At 39.5% G+C, this 27,478-nt stretch overlaps 1 protein-coding gene and 2 long non-coding RNA genes across 3 annotated transcripts; 2 read left to right on the top strand and 1 right to left on the bottom strand.

Moving 5' to 3' along the window:
* Positions 1-900: 900 nt before the first annotated feature.
* On the top strand, positions 901-1,680 carry LOC119782513. Its single transcript, XR_005280671.1, has 3 exons — positions 901-990; positions 1,261-1,401; positions 1,567-1,680. It is a non-coding gene; the product is annotated as an uncharacterized LOC119782513 (long non-coding RNA).
* Positions 1,681-14,131: 12,451 nt separating this feature from the next.
* On the top strand, positions 14,132-15,421 carry LOC119782512. Its single transcript, XR_005280670.1, has 4 exons — positions 14,132-14,228; positions 14,928-14,978; positions 15,078-15,147; positions 15,283-15,421. It is a non-coding gene; the product is annotated as an uncharacterized LOC119782512 (long non-coding RNA).
* Positions 15,422-17,023: 1,602 nt separating this feature from the next.
* On the bottom strand, positions 17,024-27,214 carry LOC119782514 (low affinity immunoglobulin gamma Fc region receptor III-like; the record flags this gene model as incomplete). Its single annotated transcript, XM_038283510.1, has 4 exons — positions 17,024-17,187; positions 17,268-17,510; positions 20,990-21,283; positions 26,915-27,214. Coding segments are annotated over 4 exons (962 nt in total), but the record flags the coding sequence as incomplete, so codon positions are not given.
* Positions 27,215-27,478: the final 264 nt, after the last annotated feature.

The raw sequence follows: 27,478 nt of genomic DNA, 5'->3' as shown, positions 1-27,478 counted from the left end.
CAACTACTGTGTCAGACCATGTTTGGACCATTTTCTCTCTCTGGATTTGCCTAAGTTTTCATCTCCAGGTCCGTCCATAACATTATGGAACATGGTGACAGCAGGAAATGAACAAAACGAGACCCGTCCTGTTTTTAAACAACCACAGGCCTGATAATAAACGTTTTGTTTTCCAGTCCTGAAGCCGACATAGGAAAAGACAGTTGCTGCTGAGTTTTTCTCTTTTAAAAAGATAATTTTTGGTTTAGATATTTAAGGTTGGTTCTAATTTGATCAGAAATTACACTAAAAGAATCATGGTTTAGTGAAAGCCAATCAAGCCTTTCATTATCACCCTCATTAGACATTTCCCATAGATAAAGTCATGTCAGTCAGAAAGTCTGTCAGCAAGCATTTTCTTCATTGCAAGATGCAGAAAGGAATCTAATAAGAGAAAGTTATCAAACTTTTTTTGAATAGTTGGAAGTCTATAGAAATGGAAAATGAAATAAAAGAAAAGTAAAAAAAAAAAATATATAATCGATCACTTTACCCTTTACTGATTGCTGCCAAAAGGCGGTTTCAGTCCTGGAGCTCCACCACCTCAGTCCAAAAAAGGTCAGCCACTTCTCAAACAAAAAAAATTATTCAATAATTAAAAAATAATTTAGCACCGGAGAGAAGGAAAGCCTTATGTTGGTGCACCTCCTCCTTGTTTCCCCACAAAAAAAGAAATTCCCCAGTGTCTCTGTCCTCATAGTTTTTGCACACACACACATTGTGGAGCAAGTTGCAGCTCAGGTGAGCTATTAGGGTAAAACTATTCATGAATTGATTACCTATATTTCAAATCTAACTTTGTGTTTTTGTTTTTTTCTTATTTTATTTAACAGCTTGAAGGAACAAAAGACCTATCAGAGAAAGATTCTGTCTGTGACACTACCCTGGGACCTAGCAGGTGTCACAATGAGCAACAGGTGGTGGTTGGGGGAGAAAATACTTCTTCATGCTGTAAGCCATTTATGATTATGGTCTTGATCATTTAGCCTACTCCAAAAGAATCCATAGCATGTATTTTCATTTATAAAGTTCAAATTACAGTAACTACCACAAACCTAGTCAGCAGTGGAATCAAAAGGATTCCAAAATGTGTTTAACAAAAATGATAGATGGATATATACAGTACCAGTATAATGAAAATTAAGGATTTTGACCACATAATCATACTAACATGTTTGGATAAAATCTAGAACACCCAAGTCAGTCTGTCTCATTTAACAGGTTCTTGAACGGACAAAACAGCAGGTTAAACAAATCCGACGAGGCCTGAAAGATGCAGGTATCTGGGAATTTTTTAGCTCCAGGCCAGGCGCAGCTGAAGTCCTATTCCCAAGGGCCTGCGATGCAGAGATTACGCCAAAAGTAATGCTATATCAACAACTATCTTATTGCTCTTTTTTTCAAACAAGACATGTGCCACCATTTTTATCTGTAAAAATTGGACTGGTTTTAAAGATTTCGTAGGACAGCTGTACCACTGTCAAACAATGTAATTTAAGAAGGTAATTAATGTAATATGTTTTGTAGATGATTCTGGACAACATCACCTGGCCAAGAGAGGAGGACATTGATGAGGACATCATCAGCCTGGAGGAACACTGCAGCAATATGTCCTTCCTCCGAAAATTTATTGATGAAGGTATGTTCCCTTTATTGTGGATTAATGCTCTCTTTTACAGTGTACTACTACTGAAAACACCAAATTCTTCCAAATACTGCCACACAATTATGCGTTTTTGAAAACAATGTAGGAAAAAGAGATGGATGTTTAAAGACAAATATCAGGATCCAGGACATCACGTGCAAATACTTGCTTGTATTCCTCTTGCATGTACCACTGTATCTATGCATCCAGAGTATTGAGACAATTTGTGGAGCTGTGCATGTGTGTGTGAATATTCCAAAAAATGACTTTCAAATTCTAAGATGACTGACAAATAATTTTGCACTTGTACACAATGTCATGTTTTTTCAAAATCAAATCAAATCCAATTTTATTTGTATACCACATTTCATCAGCGAGGCATTTCAAAGTGCTTTACATAATTAAAAATAAAAACAGCATGTGACATTGAATAAACAGTGACAAAGAGAACAATTGGTAGTTGGACATATGGATGTACGGAAGATTACATGTGTTTTTTCAAATGTGTATTTACTGCAGGTAGTCCTGAAGTCCTGAAGGCATTGCTCATATTCTGGACTGGTTGGGGTGTTGTATCTTCAAACCTGGAGGTGGAAATCATCGACTGTGTCCTACCACAGTCATCAACTTGCTTTCTAACTCTCAAGCTTTCACGAAATTCAAGAAATTATGAAGAGTTTCATCATGATCTGCTGGCTAGCTTGTCCTCCTCAAACTCTGGATTTGGTCAAATTTGAGTATTTCAAAAGTTCATGTGTAGTTACTGTTCACACACAAAAAAATACATTTATAATCTCTTTTATGTGTAGGAGTTCAAAATATACATAGATTTAGATCTATTCCTGTTACAAATGTTAATTATGCACTTTTATTAAGGAAAACTCGGCACCAACATAATTGTTGTTGAGTTCAATTGACAAGGAAGGTTTTTCATTTTGACGGCATGTTGTTTGATCAAGACATCAGGTTCCTACATCTTTGGGTTGACCGCTAACAAAAAAGCTAGCTGAACATAAATACAGTGGGCACTGGTTGGAAATGGACGGTTTCCTGCGTGATTCCTGTGTGATTCCTGAGTGAATCACGATGTATTTCCTGAGGCCAGTTTTTTTTATTTCAAAAAGAACTGCAATGTACCCGGACAACCACCAGGCGGCACTTGGGAACTTTTTTTTTCTCCTTAAACCAGGCTGTTAAGATGCTGTCTTTAAAGCAGTTTTATTGGGGATCTTGGTGTGATATTGTGCTATTTTATGATGTTTTTGATTAAAATAAAGTTAATGAATTAATTTAACATAGTGACTGCATTATCTTATTTCATGAAAATTGTTGCATACTGTATGGGCGCAGTTATAGATACACCCTGCGATCTTATCTGAGAACTGTTTATTTCTATTTATCTGCATCTCTATTATTTAATGAAAAATGATTATAATTAAACTTTTTGGCAAAACAAATAACTGAATCAATAAAGGTCCGTGGATCATCCGTCCATTCGGGAGGGAGGGGGGTTCATGCAACGTCATTCCATCACCAGTATCTCGGTATCCAATCAGCTCACTGACTTGCGCGTTGATCAAAGCCATCTCTGACAACAGCATTGAAACACCACTATTTATCAAGACGGTCTGGCTGCAGCACCGCAGCTGTCAAACCAGTTCCGCTGCAGGCGCCTGTCACAGGCCACCTCCACCGTAGGGCCGGAAATAAACAAATTTAGCCACGCCCACCTCCCCCCAACCGACATCACCTGTTAAACGAAGAAGAAGGTTGTTGAACACGCGAGACTCCGCAACAATGGTTAGTTAATTTCTTACTTTTATCGCAAAGCAAAAGATGTCTGGCTTTCATATGCTTGTCAACAATGTATCGCTGTAGCGTTATATGTAAAGCACGTGCGGTTACTGAATGTAATATGCAATATGGGATGAAATAAAACGGCTGATGTTAGAACACAAACTGTTTATTAAGGACAGTACAACATAGATAAATTGTAAGTTACTATAAATACAAATATAGATTTAAGTACTAAATTTCAACCAGGAAAAAATTATTTTCCTTCTGCATATAGTCTTTAATGATTACACATGCACTCCATTTTCTATTTCATTTTTATTACAAGTATACGGTTTACAACAGTTTTCAATGGGATGAGAACATTTGGACACTGTGAAACAATGAGAGGTTTTTTTAATGAACGTGTGGAAAAGAACAAGGATCTGTTTGCTTTCAGAGGGAGGAGTAGACACTGCTGTCAGCGACCAGCTTTCAAGCAAACGTTTGTGTTTTATTATTAGTTTTAGATCAATATCACTGGCGATATTCTGCTATAACATGTGAAGTAAAGAATAAAACAGTAAAGCTCAACTTTCATACACGTAAAACCTTTCTAATTTCAAGTTCTGCACGTTGGAGTTGAAGCGGAGTTAAGTCGGGTTGTTCTTCCTACTCCGTGCGCGCTCCCGACGAGGGGATACAAATTTTCGCAGGGATAACTACCTTGGCACGACACCGGGACTGGCAGCCTCTCACACAACACGATCGTGTCATTTCTGGTAAATAATTGTGCCGAAAGAACAGCCGCGTGTGGCTTATCTCGACTTTCCACCTAATATGGTGGCTTTCCCTCGATGCACCGCGCCCGAGGTAAACAATTGACGTCACGTGGCGGAGACCGATTGTTTTCAGTTTGGCTGGCCTCATGTTGATGTCCGGACTCCGGAATCGGTCTTTGTCAGTCACGTGACTGACACGCCCCCTAGCGCCATTCATGTGGTGAGCGGAAGAAAAACAAAACAGCAGAAAACAAGAGGAGAGCGCTGCAAGCCAGCAGCGAGGATTATCAGTTAAATGGAAAAGAACAAGAAAACTGAACGGATACCCTACCCAGACAAACTTTCTAAAGCTGCTAGGGAACGAAATTATATATTATTATTACAGTGACAAGGCAGATGTTGTGGGCAGTTGCACAGATAGCTGCAGTTATTAGAGTAGTTTGTGCTGCTCATCAGACTGAACGAAAAAACAGGCCTGTTTTAACTGGGATCTGCAGTCTTCTTCACAGATATCAACTGTTAGGTCATATCTCTATGGAAGAACACAGTGAAAACAAGTCCAGGGAAAATGAAAATCTTCTAATTTAATCTAAAGAGCAATCTGCTATATACAAGGGTGGAAGACAAAGTAAAACATTTGAAGCTTTGCACTGTTCTGCATTATTTATGTATTTGAGATTTTGTATTGCATTTTCATAAATTCTCTGCTTGATTGAAAAGATAACACTTGTTTCAAATTTCAAACTCCACTCTTTATTGTACACACATTTTTACAACTTCAGAAACATTGTTAATATTTTAAGTGATGGTGAAACTTATATTTGTTTTGCTGTTATTTTTCAAAAGTAACTTTAAAAAAAGCAAAATTCTTTTTGTGTGAAAAGAAGAACAAAAAAAGAAGAATAAAGTTGAAATAGTACTTGATCTGGCATTCATTTATTAGTTGGTTTCTCTGTGAAAATTTCAAAACAGTCAATAATCACTGTGACTCTATGTCCAAAGGCCTCCACAAACTGATGAGGCATAATTTTGTGCAAGGTGTCTCTATCTGGCCACACAATTGCACGCTTTAGATTTGCATATAAAAATGACACCATTTCATTGAGTGTTCTGTACACTGTCTTTGGTGAAACACGGAAGAGATAAGCAAGGTGTTGTGAGGGCAGATCCAATCTCAGACGCATGAAGGTTGACAGAAGCATTTGAAATGGACTGAGAATTTTATTTTGAGCAGACATGAGAGGCAGCAGAAAATTAAACAAAGCCATAAAGGTTGCCAAGTTTGGTAGACCCGTATAGTACTTGACTTTTTCATTACTGTCTCCAAAGAAGCCATCAGAGATCCGCAGCTCATCAAGTTCACGCCGCAGCTCTCTGTTTTCTTCCAAAAGACGGTTCATCTCTGCACACCTGAGCACACACAGGTTACATTCTGTCTGTCCTTCCTGACGACCACCTTCTGTGTCATCCTTGGTGTTTGGCCGGCCAACGTTTTCAGCAGCCCTCTGCGTGTCAGTCTGTTGCTGGTTAGGGTTCTCTGTCGCCTCATGTGTCACTTCATCCTGTTGCTCAAGGATTTCATCAGCCTGATGGAGCCCCGTTTCAGTTGCTTGCAGGGCATTCTTTTTCAGCTGTTCCCGATAACCACGACTTAAAGAGCGGTCTGTGTCTGTTGGTTTGATGTCAGTGTGGCCCAGATGCACGGATGGAGCGCAGTCTGGGTCAGTCTCCATCATCTCATATGCGGGTTGACCTGCAAAGTAGATGAAATGTTGAGTTTTTTACACATCTATTCAAAACAATATATAAAGCACCTTAATAACAGAGCCCATTAGATTAGATGTGTAATAAAATAAGATAACCTTATGTGTCCCACAGTGGGGAAATTTGCTATACCGAAACAGCACAAGTACATCGGACTAGTAAGGCCAGAGGTAAATAAATAAACTGAAAAGCTTACAGACGAACAAAGGATTATAATAAATAAACTTAAGTAGATTGCACAGGATGAATAAATACAGTGAGTTGGCTGACGAGTGGGTATGTACAGTGTTTTTATATGTAGTGTATTTACATATATTTATTCATAAAAAAAAATATATTTGTATTGCAGATTGTGTAAATGATTATATACAGAGAATGCATTATTTATTAAATTTTAGCGGTCTAAAAAAGAAATAAACAAAACAAACATCACTTTCCGCTTCTCTTCCACAGCATGTTTCAGTAGGTTTACGTGAACTCCTGCAACTTTATAAGCAAACCATTTCAGCGTGTTGATTTCTATTAGTGTATATTTATAAGGACTTACCTTTGTGAAAATACCGAGAGCAAACACGAGCATGAGGGGATATTTTATGAAACGTGATGTCTTTCCTTCTTACAGCAGCGACTCATGCAGCCCGACGCCTCTTTGTTAAGTCCTCTGTCTGCGGTCCGTATTTTTTTTTCCAAGTGGGGAATACGAAAAACCGTAAGGCACCATCTGCTGTTTTCTATTTAGAATTACTATTGCATCCTTTGACGCAGCACCAGTGTCCCATTATTTCCAAAGGAAACAACTAGAACACTTCTACTCTCTGTTAGTTTTCTTTTGTTTGTTGCTGCTGTCTATTCACCACAGAAATGGCGCTAACTACCCTAAATGCATTGCGCTTTTGCGGAAGTGACGTACACTGTCAAAGACCGATTGGGAACTGTCCCGCCACTACTGTCTGTCTGAGTAACCATGGAAACCAGGCTCGAGATAACTTTTAGATTAGAATCTCTACGACGCAGGCAGCCTGCAGTTAAACAAAACGATTGCCCGTCCATGATCTGACTGTTTTATGTTGTTGTTGCAAAGCAGTAAATTAGAAAAAGCTTTTTTGATTTTCTGTGATTTTCGCCGTATGTTTTTTTTTTTTTTTTTAAATAAAAGTGGGGGGGACGGATTGAGGGTCATTCGAATCTGTGTCAGACATGTTCACAAGTCATTTTTTGCAAGTCCAAGTCAAGTCTCAAGTCTTGAGAGCTCAAGTCCAAGTCAAGTCTCAAGTCTTGAGAAGGCCTGTCGCAATAATCAATTAATCGCACAAAAAATTCAAATCACTTGATTAATTAAAAAAAGTGCAATAATTTTCGTGCTTGCTTGTTTCTCCTTGTGTTTTCATCTCCGTCACTGAGACTGTTGGGATCCTCAGGCTTGCCCACCAGAGGGCGCCGAGGATCCTCTTCTGCTCTTTGTTGTTTTCTTTTAGGACTGGAGTTACTGTTGGGATCTGGAGATTACCATCTGTCTCCAGCAGAGTGCGCTGTGGTTCTCCTAGGGCTGGAGTCTTCCAGCACACCTGAGACGCATCTACTCATCAGGAGACCTTCCCTTTACAAACACCTGCCAGACCTTGCTTCTACGCCGCAGTGTTGATCTCAGCTTGGAAACCTGTCGCTAGTCTGAAGCTCTGGGTGAGCTGCCTCACAGGAAACCTGTCTCTAGCCTGAAGCTCTGGGTGAGCTGCCTCACAGGAAACCTGTCTCTAGCCTGAAGCTCTGGGTGAGCTGCCTCACAGGAAACCTGTCTCTAGCCTGAAGCTCTGGGTGAGCTGCCTCACAGGAAACCTGTCTCTAGCCTGAAGCTCTGGGTGAGCTGCCACACAGGAAACCTGTCTCTAGCCTGAAGCTCTGGGTGAGCTGCCTCACAGGAAACCTGTCTCTAGCCTGAAGCTCTGGGTGAGCTGCCTCACAGGAAACCTGTCTCTAGCCTGAAGCTCTGGGTGAGCTGCCTCACAGGAAACCTGTCTCTAGCCTGAAGCTCTGGGTGAGCTGCCACACAGGAAACCTGTCTCTAGCCTGAAGCTCTGGGTGAGCTGCCACACAGGAAACCTGTCTCTAGCCTGAAGCTCTGGGTGAGCTGCCACACAGGAAACCTGTCTCTAGCCTGAAGCTCTGGGTGAGCTGCCACACAGGAAACCTGTCTCTAGCCTGAAGCTCTGGGTGAGCTGCCTCACAGGAAACCTGTCTCTAGCCTGAAGCTCTGGGTGAGCTGCCTCACAGGAAACCTGTCTCTAGTCTGAAGCTCTGGGTGAGCTGCCTCACAGGAAACCTGTCTCTAGTCTGAAGCTCTGGGTGAGCTGCCACACAGGAAACCTGTCTCTAGCCTGAAGCTCTGGGTGAGCTGCCTCACAGGAAACCTGTCTCTAGCCTGAAGCTCTGGGTGAGCTGCCACACAGGAAACCTGTCTCTAGCCTGAAGCTCTGGGTGAGCTGCCTCACAGGAAACCTGTCTCTAGCCTGAAGCTCTGGGTGAGCTGCCTCACAGGAAACCTGTCTCTAGCCTGAAGCTCTGGGTGAGCTGCCTCACAGGAAACCTGTCTCTAGCCTGAAGCTCTGGGTGAGCTGCCTCACAGGAAACCTGTCTCTAGCCTGAAGCTCTGGGTGAGCTGCCACACAGGAAACCTGTCTCTAGCCTGAAGCTCTGGGTGAGCTGCCTCACAGGAAACCTGTCTCTAGCCTGAAGCTCTGGGTGAGCTGCCTCACAGGAAACCTGTCTCTAGCCTTAAGCTCTGGGTGAGCTGCCTCACAGGAAACCTGTCTCTAGCCTGAAGCTCTGGGTGAGCTGCCTCACAGGAAACCTGTCTCTAGTCTGAAGCTCTGGGTGAGCTGCCTCACAGGAAACCTGTCTCTAGCCTGAAGCTCTGGGTGAGCTGCCTCACAGGAAACCTGTCTCTAGCCTGAAGCTCTGGGTGAGCTGCCACACAGGAAACCTGTCTCTAGCCTGAAGCTCTGGGTGAGCTGCCACACAGGAAACCTGTCTCTAGCCTGAAGCTCTGGGTGAGCTGCCACACAGGAAACCTGTCTCTAGCCTGAAGCTCTGGGTGAGCTGCCACACAGGAAACCTGTCTCTAGCCTGAAGCTCTGGGTGAGCTGCCACACAGGAAACCTGTCTCTAGCCTGAAGCTCTGGGTGAGCTGCCTCACAGGAAACCTGTCTCTAGCCTGAAGCTCTGGGTGAGCTGCCTCACAGGAAACCTGTCTCTAGCCTGAAGCTCTGGGTGAGCTGCTACACAGGAAACCTGTCTCCAGCCTTAAGCTCTGGGTGAGCTTAACCTGCCAATCAGCCCTGGTGAGCCAACTTGAAGATTCCTATGTGGACTTTACCTGAAGATTCCTAAGTGGAGTTTACCTTAAGATTCCTATGTGGAATCAACCTGAAGAATCCTATGTGGATATCCCCTGCTGTTCTCTGTAATGAGTTGGAAGCTCAGATCAAGGTCTGCCATGCTAAGTCTGAAGCTAGACGCTTCAGCTCCTCATGAACTCTGCTAACCAACAGTCTCTGGTCCCAGTCAAAACTTCAGTGAACCAGCCCGGACCAGTTTCAGAACCTTTTCATAATCTTGTGTTTCAGAACTTTGAATAAACCTTTGAACTTTTTCCCTGCCTCCTCCGTGTGTGTTCTGCATATGGGCTTGAATCCTAAACCCCATCATGACAGAGACGGTATAGCTTAAAGGTCGCTATTATATCTATGGAATTATCATTATCTTGAACTGCTAAATGAAAAATACAATTAAAAAAAGCACACACGGAAAAACATTTTCCAGATAAATTTTGCATTTTTAGTTTTTTTCTTTCAAAAAAACTATTTTCCTACAGTATTTACCTGACATTTGTGGTTACAACTTTTTCTAGTTTTAGCAGTAAATGTCTGCTCTTTTATTTTTAAGTGAAATGATGACTGTGGGAAAAAAAACAATCACATTCCTGCCTTTTATTAATACATATGAGGTTAGAAACTACAAGAGATAAAGAAAAAACCCTAAACAAATAGCAGGACAATAACAATACTTTTATAAAAGATTGTGGCAATAACTTTTTGTAACTTAATGACTTGGCGGGCAGTATTTTCAATTCAGTTTATTTATTTAGTGCCAATTTACAACATTATTCACAACATATTTCTCCTCTACCACTGCCATGAAGCTTTTAAAGCTGGGCTTGTCGATCAAAGACAAGGGGAGGTTGCATGAAATAATAAGGTCCTGAATTATTGCCTTATGTCTGTGATGTCCCTGGCTGTACACCTGCACTGCACTGCTGATAAAGTTAGATGTGGTGGACCAAGCATCGTGTGTTTTTTTCTAAAGAAGCTGCAGTTTGCTGCTCTTTTATTCCCGCCTTATGTAAGGTTTTTGTAGCCAAAGGTTGTTATGAACGGTGGCACCGAAACAGGGGGGGTAATCATCACTTCCATATCTGTATGGGTTGCATGCATGCATGCGCGCTGGCATATATGTCATGTACTGTTGCGTCAGTGACGTCAGTGTGTTGCACAGGGAAAAATATGATTTATGGTTTTCTTTCATTTTAATGTTAGTTTTATGCTTTGCATGTTTGGAGAGGAAGATATGATTTGTTTTTCTTTGTATTTTCTTTTTGAGCTTTGCATGTTTTGATGTTTCTTTTTTATATGATTGTTTTCCTTTATTTTAGACTTTTGAATTTTTCCTGCATGTTGGGTTGTTTTAGTTTGTTTTTCCCTTGTGACAATCCATGCGCACTGGACTGAAGTAGTTGTCTGAGGAGGCGGAGTGCATTGATTGCGCTGCGTAATTGCTGCGCTCAGGTGTGAGCAAGGGCTGATTAAAGCCGACATAAAAGGAGTCTGAAGGAAAGGAGAACGGAATCTGCAGGTGACAGAGACGGACGTGCTGCCGGGGGAGAGGCAGGCGGGATCCGTGCGCCAGGAGGGTGCACAGATGGCCCAGTAAGGAGTATTAGTGCAGAGGAGGAACCTCGCCTGTAAGTAGCGCTCCCCCTCGCTTAAAGCATAAACAGGAATATATCTTCCGACGGGGTTTTGGCGCGTGGATGCTGGTGTTCTCCCTGCTTCTCTTTTTAGCTGAATCGGTGTGGAAAGGGGCTTGGTACACCAGGGAGTGGAACAGTGCCGGTGTTATGCCCAAAAGTGCATGCCAGAGTCATCTGTGGATCAGCCAGTGGGTGCTCCAGGCCGATCACTCGCACCAGAAGCAGCATAACAAGCGGAGCCCAACTTCCAGCCTCTGATTTTTAAGGAAAACTGTTGAATTTTAGGTTTTATCAGGAGAAGAAAAGGACTGTTTTATTATGCCACTTTTGCTGTGGCTTTTTGTATAAATAAAACACTTGAACTTGAGTGCTTCACGGTTTGGGTCTTTGAGTTGTTTGCTCCCCCTTGTGTCAAAGACTGAGTGTGGGGCCATACTGGCCACAAGTACTGCTTTTTTTTTTTTTTTTTTTTACCTCTTCTGTGTGCGGGTAAGGCGAGCAACGATCAGTCAAGTTAGTAAAACAAAAAACACTTGAATAAGTGTTTTTACACTGGAATAAAATATTGTTCACAAGTCGGAAATCACGAGTCTCAGTCGTGTCTGAAGTCATTAAATATGCGACTTAAGTGCGACTCGAGTACGAGTCACAAACTCGAGTCCCCATCTCTGATCTGTGTACGTCAGAACACCCCTGACGTACACGCTATCTGCGCCCTAGTGGTGTCCTTTATTTGGACCTGATGACCAAAAAAAAAAAAAAAAAAAACAGCAATGCAAACAACATGAAGGCCAAAATCAAAGCAAGCTGGGCTTTGTTTCCACCTCAGGCAACCTTCAGGCCACAGGAATGCAGTAAATCATCCAGTGACCCCCACCAAGCACTGACTTCATGTATTGAACAAAGAGTCGACGATCATTTCACCGCACTGATTTCCTCAGGAACTGAATTGTGGGTAAAATCTGCTGACATGCATCGCTATGTTTATAGATCTGCACAAAACACAAGCTTCACTTTTAGAGCTGAAGAACTGAAATCTATTTTTTTATGAGATATGATCTCTCTTTTTCATTTTCATCAGAACTCTGGCTGCAGCATTTTGGATCAGCTGAAGGCTTTTAACTACAGTTTGTGAACTTCCTGATAGTAAAGAATTACAATAGTCCAGCCTTGAAGTAACAAATGCATGGACTGTTGGGATCTGGGGATGTACCACTTTTCCTCAGATGAAAGAATAAAATTCTAGAAACGTCTTTGATATGGGATTTAAATGACAGGTCCTGATCAAAAACAATATCAAGGTTATTTTACTTTGTTATCTGAAATCAGTTTAATCCCATCCAAATGAAGTGATTGGCTAATCAGCTTCTTTTTTAAAGACTATGGTCCAAAGACTGTAACTTCTGTTTTGTCTGCATTCAGAAGGAGAAAGTTAAGAGTCATCGAGGTCTTTATGTCTTCAAGACATGCCTGTAATCTATGTAATGGGTTAGCTTCATCTGGATTTATAGGCAGATATAGCTGGGTATCATCAGCATAACAGTGGAAATTAATCCCATGCTGTCTAATAACTCTACCGATTGGGAGCATATATGCATATATGCTTTTTAATGGCTAAAACGACAAAATATCTTTGTGATTAGAACCTGATCTCTCTTCCTAAAACTATGATCTAAGGATCGAACGGCTGGGGGCTTTAAGAAGGACGACAAGCAAAAAACTAATATTTACTTGCAGTTGATAAAAACAGAGAGTTAATATTTCACCGTTCTACTTCTGATACATACCTGGTGTTCAAATGAACTTTTTAACTCCAGATTTCTATGCATTATTTACAAAACCTTTGAAAACATTTCAAACCTTTTATCTTTTAAACATCTCTTAAACTTGGAACCAAGCTTTTACTGCATTTTATTGCTTTTTGATGTGAAAAGAAAACAATATACTTAATATTCATCCCCTTTGGGTCAATAGTTTGCAAAGCCGTAATAACCTGCAATTACAGCAACATGTGGGTAGTGGTTTGGCTCTAGCAGCTTCAGACGCACATTTCTGTCTTTTCTTCTTTGCAGAGAATCTAAAGCTCAGCTTGTTCTAGAACATAACTAACACTTTAAAATAATTTTCCCAACCAATCTGCTGTTTTCCTTAACCTTCACAAAGATGTTTGTTCACCAAAAATTCTTTGACCAGCGTATAGTGAGACTGAATTGCTCACATATGGTCTGCATTTATCAATCTATTTTTATTTATTAATTAAGCATCTTAATCGAGGCTTTCAGAGCAAAGCGGCAAAAATACTGCTGCATTTCACTGATTGTATTTAGAACCAGATTCTTCTTTAAATTAAATTCCACCAAAATACATCAACGTTTCACTTATAATTGGAACAAAATGTGTAATGGTTAAGAGATGGAACCATCTATAGAGTTTTAGGATACATTTGAAAAAAACGAACCCTTATTAATTTATTCAAAGCTAATGCAGATTGGATTCAAATGTATTTATATTATAATGACGGGTTTTCTGCATCTCTTTTTTTTTTCTTTGAGGAAAAACTGAAGAATATCTGAATCTGTAAAAATGATTTTTCTCCACAGTGGCTTCCTCTTGCATGACCCGCCTGTCAGCCTGTAGATCCCTTTAACCTAGATCCAGAGTGTGGCATGTAGAAGCTGCACTCATCACACTAACCAGTAGAAACACTTCAGGAAGAAAAATGGAGGATGATGATGAGACTGTTGATGATGCTGAAGCTGATGATGATGTAATAGAAAAAGCTGTAACACTTTTCTCTTTATTACATGATTCTAATATGATATAGAATAAAAAACATCCTATAGCAGAGATACTTACTACTATATATGTGTCCACTACTTTAAGGATAGTTTTTTTCCCTCTGATTTTAAATCCTGTTTCAAATAATGGCTGAAGCTGCTGATGTGAAAATAACACAGAAATGTAAAGTTAGAAATTTTTATTTGGATCTTTGAATACTTGGTACTACTAAGTATTACTGTGACTACAAAGTACTGCTGTGGAGTACTTCGTCCACCACTGCTGTAGGGTTATACCTGAGTTACTTTCTTTATTTGGAAGAAAATTAAAATAATGTTGTTTTTTTTCTGTAAAGGTATCAGAGCAGCACAGACTGTCATCCAGGATGACCATCAGCAGCAAGTGTACTCCTCTCTCCTCCATGGTCAGTCTGTCACTTTTCTCTGAATGGTTCCAAAAATATGGAATATAGATTATATTCCCATTATATTTTTATCATTTTATCTTTAACACTACTAATGACCTTTGTGTTGACTTGGGAAATTAACAGTTGAGAAAAAAATCAAAATGCATTCATTCAAACTTCTATGATCAAATGATTTTATTTTCTTATTGAAGACTGCATTTATAGAAGAGTAAATCTCAATGTGAATGCTATAATATTGCTGTGAATTTATTTCAGTCTAGTCTTATTTAGCTTAATTAGCCACAGACCAACATAGAAAAGGATATTTCTAACTTTTAACCCGTTCAAACTCTATTATAAAGTATTGTTGAAGCTCCTATTTATTCAGCTCTGATCATATTTTTTTTCTTTTTCACTGTTAAATCATCCAGATTAAATGTTAGGAAGCAGTAATAACCATCAAGCTAATTACAGATGTATCCAACTAGATTCAAATATAACTCAGCAACTTCCCTAAATAAGACTGAGATTTTATTGCTTTAGAGATTTTCTGTCTCTTGTTCTGACTGAGGCATCTAATAATTCAAACAATAATAGCAGGATTGAGGTAACATGTGTGAAATAGATGTAAAGAGGTGCTTCTAATGTTCTGTTTACATCAGTATCACTGACATTAAGGCAGATTAGTTTAACTGTGTGATTTCCACTTTCCTGTAGGAGATCTTGGTCTCTATGAAACAATCAGAGGGTCTGGAAACTCTGGAAATGGTTCAGTATAAATGTTAATAATCAAATAGCTGCTGGAAGCATGGAATTATACAGTAACTGTGATAAACAATGAACTCAATGACAACATTATAATTTCAGGTCAAGAACAACAGGATGGTACTAATGTGACTGCAGGGTCAGACTAACCTGGAACATTTTTTCTAGAGGGGTGAGTTCACTAAATCTGGAAGTAATCAGGATCAATAGTTTGTAGAAGAGATGATTTTGCTGTTTGACACTGATTCAGGAACTGTTTCTACATTTTTCCTTTAAAAACCTTTGTTTGGTTCTGTTGTTCAATCAGGTCCTGTCTAGACCTAAACATCTTTGATCTGGGTTCAAATCCTTTGGCTCCTCAGAACCTACCATGACAGTAGTATCAGCGGCACCAGGATGAAGTCCAGTCATCTGAGAGTTTTCCTTCTATCCAGCAGCTTTTGCCATTAAGCAAGACTTTATTTCACTGTTTCAGTTATCTCTGTTACAAATTCTACACCCCCTGTAAAGAACTTCAGCATAAAAAGGACACAAAAATAAGAACAACTATTACGATCATTATTTCTTATTTACAAACAAACCTCAATCTTCACAATTTTACTATGGAAAAGAGGGTTATGGTTGATTCTATTACCACCAAGAAACAGAAACTCTGATTTGAGAACTCATCCTACTGAAGAACTTGGCCACATGGCAACAACTAACGCCATAATAACGTTATAAACTACAAATAATATCAGCCCTGAGTTTCTCACATTTATGGAATTTCATGCTAATCTAAATCAGTGGTGTCCATATTCAGTCTTAAGGGCTGCTCGCTTTCATGTTCAAATTGCATTTCAAAAAAGAAAAACGAGAACAACGGATTACAAAGCTAAGCTGAGCCAAAAGGAACAAGTAACTAACAGCTTCCTAGAAATGGACTGAAGTAGAAAGTATAATATTTGACTTTGAAATGTAGTGGAGGGAAAGTTATAAGTACTCCCCCTAAAAATTATTCAAGTAAAGTAAAGATACTTTAAAAAGTACTTAAGTACAGTAATCAAGTAAATTGACTTTGTTACTTTCCACCACGGCCCTACAGTGCTGTGATGTATCTGATAACTTAGACCAGATGCAGCATTCAGTCAATAACTGATATCCAACAAATCATTCAAATAAAACTTTAATCTTATTTCTATGTGGTTTGACTGCTGTATTCTTTAAACTTCCTTAACACAAAATTCAGGTCATTCAGCTGAGAGGATGGAGAGAATAAGGAGAGAAAGAATCTCCATAGAGGTGTGAAGGCAACAGGTTGGTCTGATATTTGGTGGAAGTGAAGGAACAGCCACATAATACCAAGTGATTTATTTTTGAATATCATTTATATAAAAAAAAAAAACTTGTATTATATAAAAATATAATTGAAGGAGGCAGACATGAGGTGGGTGATGGTATCTGCTATAGAGGAGAGCAGTGAGGACATCAGGAAGGAAGAATGAAACTAGTGAGGCCACAGAAAGATTTAGTTCCTCCTCAGTGTTCTGAGGAAGAAAAGACACTGCTGGGCCTTTTTAATAACCTGGGGGGTGTTCACAGTCCAGCTCAGGGCCTCTGAGATGTTCAATGAGATCTATAGGTGGCAATAATGGCCCTAAATGTTGTTTTCCAGTTTGAAGAAGATACTCAGCTTGATTACTGCAGCACTTCAAGTCTAGAATCAACTGAATGTAAAACATGTTGCTGCAAACATGGAGACCAAAGCTAACTGTAGCTACAACAGACCTGCTTCAGGTTCAGAGCCACAGTTAGTAACTCTACATCTGAGCTCACTGCTTTCTTTCACCTAAATGCTTATTTGTAGAGTTAATTGAAAAACTAAAATATAATTGAATAGAAAGACTTATTCTTTCCATTTTAAATCTTACTATAAATAAATGTGATCAAAGTGTTATTAGCTGTAATAAGCTAATTATAAATGTTCTAAAGACTCAGATTATCATTATTCAGTCACTTCCATCCACTAAATTTATGTGTTGCTGTTTCAGTTTAGTCCACATGGGGGAGTGCTCTGTTTGGAGAATGAAAGAGTGAAACATTAGATATTACAATATTAGAGTCTGACCTTTGGAGCGTCTGAACCGACACACCAGCAGAGGCAGAATTATCAGAACGATTCCAATCACTGGTCTAATGACCCACATCACATGAAATGAAGAACTTCCAGCTGCTGAAAATAAGGAGAAAATAACTCCAAACAATATCAATATTATTCTGAATCCAATCATTGATTCTTTCAGCTCTGCTCACCTTTTACTGCCATCCAGCTCTGTGGTGAAGCTTTTCCTGAATGTTCACACTTGTAGAAGCCTTCGTCTGACTGAGACACTGCAGAGATCTTCAGCTCCCCTCTGCTGTCATTTTGGACCAGTTTGTCATTGTGATAGAAAAACACATTGGAAAGTGTATTTTGTCCTCTGAGTCTGCAGCTCAGAGTAACAGAAGCTCCCTCAGTCACAGGATGGACGGGGCTCACCAGGAGAACATCTCCATCTGGAAAACAGTCAGAATATGAAGTTTCAGTCAGAAATCAGCTGCTGCAGACCTTTAGAAGAGGTTAGTGAGAACAAACTGAACACAGGATTATTTTCATTCATGTTTGGCATTTTATCTCAGTCTCCACAGGGAACATTTTAAAACATTAAAAGATCATTTTAAAAAGTCAAATGAACAATAAAGTACCTGTATCAGATATTTATCAGAAAGTATAGATCACACAGTTACTGAGAAACTATGAAGCAACAACCTGATATTAAAGGAAACTCTGGGACTGACCTGAATTTAAAACTACAGATGAGTTAAAACTGATGAAACAGAAACAACAAAACTTTGAAATTTTACTTTAAAATAAGAGTTAATAAAAGTATAAATATCATTATGTTTGTAAACCTTATTAGTATGTTAACAGAGGTGTCAAGTAACGAAGTACTAATACTTCGTTACTGTACTTAAGTCAACTTTTTAGGTATCTATACTTTATTCCATTACTTATCTTTCGTCTTACTTCTGACTTCTACTCATTACATTTTCACACAAGTATCTGTACTTTCTATTCCTTGGCTTCGGTTTAATGCAGAGGTCACGGATTAGCGGACCGAGAACAGGTGTTATGCTGAAAAGTGCATCCCTGCCAAGATATGCATCCCCAGTCGCGGGAGCGCGCCTTGCTCTGTACAACTGTGACTATCGACGAGGAAAACAGATTAAAATATGACCTATGGAGCAACTTGTTATTATATTGATGATATAAAAAAGTTTAAATATTCCTCTCGTTGGGAAAAAAATGGTGGTTATTTGGCAGATTCATTTACCAAAGTACGGGGGTTATGTACAACATTAAATCCTTATATTTTGTCCGAGCTACGGCTGATTTATTTGTTGTAGTCTCTTGTTATTCACACACAACAATAAACAGTGATGCCGACGTGAGTTTGGAAACTGCAAAGCTTTGTCTGAAGCGGAAAATCAAACGCGCATCTACACAGCACAGCGTTCACAGACCAGTGTGATGCATTCACGAGCATCAGATAGCTACGGTGCATTCAGGAGCATGGGACATTTCACACTTTCAAGGAAAGAGACATAAATGGAACAGAACTTAACTCATACAATAATGTATTTATTCAGAAACATTGTGGACCTTCTTATGATACTGAATGCTCTATAATTGTATCTGTTATTTTTTGATTATGCACATCTGCTAGCTTTTTATTCTAAAAATCTATAATATCACAGCAGCAAATGATCAAAGTTTTTCAAAAGCCTGTTTAAAAGCTCCAAATGAGGCTTCAGATCATGCAGCAACAATTATGCTGTCATTGTTTTACAGGCAGAATTTGCATTTGCTGACCCTTGTCCTTTAACTACTGATGGATATACAGGAATACAATCATAAAAGTGTCAACTCCTCTGAGATAGCACGGGATGCAATTTTTGGCAATTTCTATTTATTAATTTTTTTTATTTAGAAATTCAATGTATAACATAAATGCATAAATAACACCTTATATTTTAGTGTTAAATTCTGTTTAAAGTAACAGATTATTAAAAATGTCTCCGGACCTTTACTGGTCGATGATTTTCTTTATTCGGACCCCGCTGATTTTTAATTGGTTACCCCTGGTTTAATGTTTATCAATATTTATTTCAGATCATGTGTGCCATCCATTGCAGATCATTGGCGCCATCCACATCCAGTGAAAACTAGTGTAATTGGATGAGTCATAACTCAAACACTCATTGGTTAGCTAAATGAAATCATCAGAAGCAAGCAGGTGTTCTTCAAACTGTAAACATGAATTGTCTATGCCATGCTACAATGTTGGATTCAGAAAAAGATGTTGAAATGTCTGAAAGGTCGGACACAAGCGAGAGCGTATCGGGAGACGGAGACCAACAAGACCTCCCTCATCCTTGGCACTATCTCAATGAATTTTTCAGAATAGGCAAAAATTGTGCTTCAATTCATATAGTGGCATCTGGCTGTTTTTTTTAAAGGTTACTTTAAACTTTTATACTTTAAGTAGTTTTTGGAGCACATACTTTTTAATTTTTACTTGAGAAAAGAGGTCAAGTTGATACTTCAACTTTTACCAGAGTGTTTTTAAACTGCATATCTATACTTCTAATTAAGTAACAAATGTCTTCACTTTTGACACGACTGCATGTTAAAAAGATGAGATAAGAAAATACAGATTTATTTAATCATGATTCCAGAATGTTTTCTTTATAAAAAAAAATCTATTTTTATTTCAAAGTTTGTTGATGAAGGTTCTCAGTCATCCAGGTCATAGTCATTCCGTAAAAATTCAAAAAATATCCACTGGACTTGGTTTTCAAGATTTGAAGACGTTTCGCCACCTCTCCAGGAAGCTTTCTCAATTCAAATGTCTGGATCCGCAGTGAGTTTGAGTCTTATATAGACAACGCCTTGTATCGCTTGGAAACATGCAATGGTAACCGATGAATGGGTCGTTAGTTCCATCGTTAGCCTGTAATATCTGAAACTGCCTATGATTCTAGGGGTCGGTCATTAAAGGGGGGATTGCCATTAAGGGGGGGGATTGTCTCCTGTAATACCTGAAACCTGTCTATGATTGTTAAGGGTTGGTCGTTAAGGAGGTATTGTTCACCGGCTGGGGCGGGTAAGTCCCTCGTTCCTCTGTGATGGGGTGGGGGGTTTGGTGATATCTGGAAGGGATCATGTCTATGATTGAATTGTATGTTTTTGGAAGCTGGAATCTGAGTCCACCACCTCTGTTTAAAGTTGGTTTTTCTCTCTTAACATAGATGGCTTCCTTCACGCCCCTCTCAAACCACCTATTTTCTTTATCCAGAATATAGACATTCTGGTCCTCAAAAGAATGTCCTTTGTCCACAAGGTGTAGGTGTACTGCGGAGTCTTGTCCATAGGCGGCCGCTCTTCTGTGTTGGGCCATGCGTCTGTGGAGAGGTTGTTTTGTTTCGCCAATATAAAGATCAGAGCATTCCTCGCTGCACTGAACAGCATATACCACTCCGCTCATATTCGGTCTGGGGGTTTTATTTTTCAAAACCCCCAGTATTTCAAAGTTTGGATGTAAATAGATATGTGATCTTTGACCCTATGACAACATCTAAACTCATTTAGCTTTAACATTTTTAGAAACTGACCTGTCCAGGGTGGACCCCGCCTCTCGCCCCTTGACAGTTGGAGATAAGCACCAGCTCCCCTCGTGACCCCACTTGGGATTAAGCGTGTTAGAAGATGGATGGATGGAGAGATTTTTAGAAACTTAAATTTTTAAAAGGCCATTTTTATATTAAATCTCCACATTAAGAAGAAAAAAAGTCTGTTTCTACTTAGATAATAATTAATCTCAGACTCTTCTAGAACAGAGATTTAATTTATTGTTTCTGAATCACAGAGCAGTGAATTTCATGTAGTAATAAAGCTGCTAAAATAAATGAAAGAAACAAACATAATAACATACCGACTGTAGTGATGTTGACTGAGCTGCTGAACTCTCCTGATCCAGACTCACACCAGAACACTTCTGTCTGGAAACTGGATTTTTTTGGTTCTTCTAGTTTTAGGTTAAAGCTACAGGATCCACTCATCGTCTCCCAGTCCGGGCAGGGATTACTGACCCAAATGGGACCATCTTTGTAAGCCCCCCACACTCTGGAATGAGTAAAGGCTCCTCTACAGTTCACTGTTACAGACTCATCAGTGAAGTGTTGCTCTCTGTCAGGACTCACTGAGACAGACACAGCTGGATGAGCATCTGGAAACCCACATGGAAAAAACAATCAACATGAACAAGAGAAGAAAAAATCTCATTAATTCAAATTCTTTTTTCAGATTACAACATTTTATAATGTTTTGCAATAAATTTCTTCTCATAAAGAAGATAAGATTATTATTTTTGATTTTGTTTCCACACTACTAATCTCATCAGTGTTTTTCTTCACAGTCAGACTTGTCATGATGGGTGTCACAGAGAGTAAGCCCAAGAGGCAGAACACACACGGAGACTCGGGAAAAAGTCCAAAGAGTTTATTAAAGGAGCACAAGCACATGAATATGAAACCGGAACAGTTCAGGCAGGAGGTTGGTTCACTGGGGTCTGTGCAGGGAACGGGGGATGGCTGGATTACTGAGATAATGAGGTGCTTAGCCTCTAGCTGTAAGCTAACTAGGACGGCTTGGATCTGAGCTTCCAGCTCAACGCAGAGAACAACAGGGGATAATCCACATGGTAACCTCTGGGGAACTCCTCAAAGAAGTCCTCAGGTTTCTTCCACGTAGGGATCTGCGGGTTGGCTCACCAGGGTAGTTTGCAGGTTGGGCTTTCCAAGAGCTTCTGGCTTGAGACTGGTTTCCTATGACGCAGCTCTCCCAGAGCTGCAGACCAGAGACAGGGTTCCAATGAGGGAGCTTCACAAGGAGACAGGAGGCTAAGCTCATCCAGAGCTTTCACGAAGATACAGGAGGTTAAGCTCATCCAGAGCTTCCACGAGGGACAGGATTCCTGTGAGGCAGAGATAAAGAAGATATTAGAACCTGGTCTCGACCTAGGAACAACCAAGACTCTATAGCAGAAGGCACTGCATGAAAAGTGAGATTTTCGTCCCCGTAAACCCCCGTAAACTCCCGCAGATCTGCCTGATTTTCGTCAGTTTCCGACAATTTGCAACCCGTGCTTGTCCGCGTTTGTCGTGCCACAAATTGTCGGAAACGGACAGTGACGTAGGTGGAGAGCGATCAGCTGTACTAATGGCCCTAATTAGCATATGAATGCAGCAAACCCGCGCGGCTGGCCAGGTCTGGCTTGAATAACCTTCTCAGTATTGGCTGAAACCACTATTCTCAAACAAATGAAATCGCTCGTGATTGGCAGCAAAACCACACGTGGCCACGCCAGGCTTTAATTTTCTTACTGAGTATTGGACGGAACCACTTCTTTTTAAACAAGTAAAGTCGCTCGTGATTGGTTGGCATATATATATATTTACATATATATATTTATTCATATATATATATATTTATTCATTCATATATATATATATATTCATATATTTATTCATTCATATATTTATTCATTCATATGCTGTGTATTTATGTTATCCTACACTACTACACAATTATTATGCTACCATCAAGACATGAATGAATTTATACAGGAAATGAAGATTTGCCAGGAAGCTGTTTATGCAAAGAAAGAGCTTTATTAAAACACACACAACTATATACAACGCGTATCCAAACACATGCGTATCTAAAAATTACAACTCCGTGAACGGTCCGTTTTCTTCCTCGGGGTTGGAGGTAACAGGCAGCATTCCCTCCGAGGCAGGTCCGATGTGCAGACGCCTACTGTGCGTGGCCCTGTACTTCGGCATCGCTTCTAACCGGGACTGCAGCTTAACACAGAGTTCAGTGAGATCCAGCCTACGAAATGGCGGCGACCGTACAATCCATCCAGAGACACCGCCGACGACGGCGGACTTCCAGAGTTCCACTTCCTCATCTGCCAGCACACTCTGCCTCGCCTTCAGCAGCTGAAAAAAAAAAAACATGAATCAGCGCACTGCATATGGACACAACACATCTATCAATGCACCTGAAAAATAGTCACCAAATAAAGTCTTACCCTCTTTCGTCTGGCCCGACTCCGAGCAGAGCAGCTGGAAAACAATTAAATGAGAGTGGTATGAATAAAAAAAATCAAACGCAAGTCACAGTAACAAGGAAGGAGAAAACATTAAAACAAGTCACTTACACACAATGTCGTCTTTATCAACATCGTGCAAATCCGAGCAAATAGGAGGTCACCGCCTCGACTGTAGTCTGTGAAAAAAAAAAGTACAGCTATGGTCGGTATCCATCCGTATCCATGTCCTTTTACCGCAGAATGAAAGCATATTCTTTAAACCTTACCCCTGCTCCGGTTCATAGCGCCTGCAATTAGTCTCCGAGTTGTTAAGACGGCATAATGCTTCCTGTGAATCACAAAAAATACACTTTAGTAAAGCTTTAGGCTAGGCTGCTTTTAGCTTACCTAGCTAGGCTAGGCTGTCTTTAGCTTGCCTAGCTAAGCTAGGCTGCTTTTAGCATAGCTACCAGTAATCGGACATATATTTACCGCTAGCGTGGCGTTGTGCACCCGTCTTCTCTTCCTCGAGTTCGTATATCCCGCAAAGTTGCTCATAGGGTGGCCAGATGTCCGGCTTTAGGGCGGACAGTCCGGATTTTCATTGCACTGTCCGGCGTCCGGCGCTGCACCCAGCCGGACGTGTATTTGTCCTCCTTTACCCCCAGATTCCACATACTCCGTCAACGCTCCGCCCCGCTCACGTACGGAGTACTTGTCTGTCTTCTTCTTCTTCTTGTCGAGTTTTATGGCGGTTGGCAACAAACTGTTAGTAGCATTACCGCCACTTACTGGTATGGAGTGTGGTTCGTGATGGTTTAAATATTGATCCTGATACATTCTACCCTAACTTCTTCTAAACATACATTCACACATTCACACTTAAAATATAAACATATTTGTGCACAGCTTTGTATATCATTCCTTCACTCACAAACACACTTACTATAATTAAATTCTATGGAATAATTTCGTTTTCTTTAGAAATCGAATAATTATTTGTATGTGTTTACTCCCTAAATTTTTCCTCAGTATATCTAATAAATTAACCTTCTCCTTAATGTCTTCAAACTCTCTTCTCATATATCTTCTCTCTTTTTCATATTTATGACATTCTAATATAACATGTTCTATGGTTTCATATTTATCACAGAAATCACATTTGCCCGTTTTATGTTTTTGTATTTTAAAAAGTGTATGATTAAGTCCTGTATGACCAAATCTTAACCTTGTTATCACTCTTTCATCCTTTCTATTTCTTCTTCCATTTCTTCTTTCTCCTACCATCTTCTGAATTTTATAAAACCATCTTCCTGTTTTATCTTCATCCCACCTTTTTTGCCAAATTTCCATAAGTTTCTCTTTAATAATACTCTTTCCTTCTGATTTACTTATTTTAACTATAAAACTAATAGAATGTTTAATTGCCCTTTTTGCCATTTTATCTGCCCTCTCGTTTCCTTCCACCCCAATATGTGCTGGAACCCACACAAATGTAACTATCAGCCCCATGTTTCGTATTCTGAACAGTGTATGATTTATTTCTAATAAAATGTCCATCCTACTATCTGTATTACTTGTCTGTCATGTAAATCAATGAGAGCTGTTCCACATCCTCCGCTCGTCACCGCCCACGTACGTCTTCTCCGTCCTTCACCGTCAAAATACGGAGCTGAGCTATTTTTTGCTCCCCTCCGGTCCGTCCAGATCAAGACCCGCTATTGCAATCGCACCAAACAGAAAAAAGAATGTAGAGAAGACCCGGTTTGTCAAATTAAATTATAGTAAAAACAGATTGGTATCTAGAAATTAGAGCATAGTTTGTATATATTCCCAAAAACTAAAACAATAAATTTAGATTTTATTTCCTGGCAAAACATTCAATTCGGTTTATCCATTAAAGAAAAAAAAAAATTGGAATTTTTAATCAATATTCTAATAATTGTAACAAAGTATTATATCCATAAATGTCGCTATGCAAAATGCTCCCTCCCAATCTCTGCTCTCAAAAATGAACTTTCCCTTTTCAAAAGATGTCTGAGAAAGATGCAGAATTTAAATGCAATTAAATTGTTTGAGTTAATTGAAGAATTTCAGTTGGTAGTCCCCACTGATTAATTTACTTTAACTACTATTATTATTTTATTTATTTTTATTTATTTTATTTTATTTTATACTTTGTTCCAGCCTGTGCATTTAATTTTATTTTTCAAAAGCAGGAGTTGTGATATTTCTTCTTGTATTGAAATATTTGTTATTGACTTGTTATTTGAGATTGTTATTGTTTTCTTATATATTCAATAACAAAAAAAAAAAAAGTGGAAATCTAAAAAAAAAATTAACCATTACAGCCAACTGATTCTGATTAAAACAAATTTTTGAAGTAAATTATTTTGTGTATTTTTTTTACATAACATTTGCATACACAGTAATCTAGCGTACTTTAATTAAATAAATCAATTCAAGCTAAAATGTAAGAGTCTATAATTAGGCTATACTGAGCCTGATCTATTTCTACCATCTATTTGGGGGATATTTATTGCCACACTTTGGGCCACTTAAAACCAATTTAGCATGCTGACCTATGTCCTTATGACCACAGTGTACCAATCTTCTGATGGCTACTTCCAACAGGATAATGCGCCATGTTATAAAGTGAATCATCTCAGAATCATTTCTTGAAACTTTTCCACTTAAGTAATTGTGAATTGAGCATATTGACAGACAACATTTTATTTTTTATCTTAAATGCAAATAAAAAAAAAAAAAATTACTGCTCTAAATGTATTGCTCTGTCAGCTAAAGATCTGTTTTGGTCTCTATACTTTAATTAAATAAATCAATTCAAGCTAAAATGTAAGAGGCTATACCTGATCTCTTTGTATCAGAGATTTTCTTACCCAGGGTTGCAGGGGGGGTTTTACCCCCCCCTGCAACCCTGGTTTGCATTTGTATAGCTCACAGCATGTTCATTTACATGTTAAAGCCTCCCCTAGAATTCCATGGGGGGGAGGCATGGGGGGAACACTGCCTAAGAAATTCCACGTCAATTTCTGACAATTTACGGGAGTTTTCGTCGAAGCCTGCAAATTGCCGTATACTGCCGCTAACCTGAAGTTCCACGACAATCTACAGTGCCGTATATTGACGAAAATCCCACTTTTCATGCAGTGAGGTTCAGGAAGCTAACCAACTAAGATCAACACTGCGGCGTGGAATCCAGGTCTGAAGGCAGCTTAAATACTGTGGTCCTCCTGATTAGTAGATCAGCCAGAGGTGTGTGAGAGGCTCAACTCAGGAGGACCCACGGCGCACTCTGCTGGAGGCAGAGGGTAATCTCCAGAACCTGACAGTGACTCCAGCCCTAAGGAAAAGACAAAGAGAGCAGAAGAGGATCCTCGGCGCCCTCTGGTGGGCAAGCCTGAGGATCCCAACAAGACTAACCTAAAGAGTCTTTATCCGCATATTTAAAGTTGATCATGAAACTCCTCTCCTTTATTTCTTCCCTTTCCAAACACTTTATTTATTTATTTCTTATTCTGAGATAAACTCAAACCAATGGATGAAGTTCTGTTTGATAAACCTGATTTTCACTTAGAGATTCATCAAGTTTGTTTAAATAATTTACTTGTCAACCTGATTTGATCCAATCTGTGAAGTAAACACTTTAAACATGAAATCAGTGGGACGTGAGGTTGGTAAATATCCTGAAATGAAGGTGATCCCTAAACACATGATCATTGGTAGAAAATAAACTCTGACCTGCAGACCAGACAAACTCTGCATAACTGTAATCAGTAAAATCCTCTTGGTTTCCTCTTCCAGCTCTACATGCATATCCTGCTGTGTGTCTCTGTCCATGAATGATGAAGGAGTCCTCTACAGTCCCATTGATGCTGTCAGCCAGCAGCTCATATCTGTAGTCCTCCTGTGATCGATCAGGAACAGCTTTATACCAGTAGAACCTCCATCCTGTAGATGGAGGATCAACCTTACAGCTCAGATTAACTGAGGCTCCAGGACTCAGCCATGATGGAGACACAGTCAGGGAAACCCATGTTCCTGTTGGACAAAGAAATAGTTTATTTTACTAATAGTAAAGACACGTGACCTAGTTTTTTTCTGTATTAACCCTCTAAGACACAATATAATAAAACACTAAAATGTTTTGTTTCTATTTTAAAGATAATCATCTATTTTCTTCAAAGGCTGAAGAAAAAGCAGATCTGTTTTATGAATTTCTATCTTTCTGGGATCCAAACAGCCCTTACACTCAACAATCCCACTTCACTAAGGAAACCTATGACTGTTTTCTCCAGCTATAAT

This window comes from Cyprinodon tularosa, unplaced genomic scaffold, assembly GCF_016077235.1.
Source record: "Cyprinodon tularosa strain WSP-4 unplaced genomic scaffold, ASM1607723v1 ctg1946, whole genome shotgun sequence".
Lineage (NCBI taxonomy): Eukaryota > Metazoa > Chordata > Actinopteri > Cyprinodontiformes > Cyprinodontidae > Cyprinodon > Cyprinodon tularosa.
This window is presented reverse-complemented; position numbering and strand designations above follow the sequence as displayed.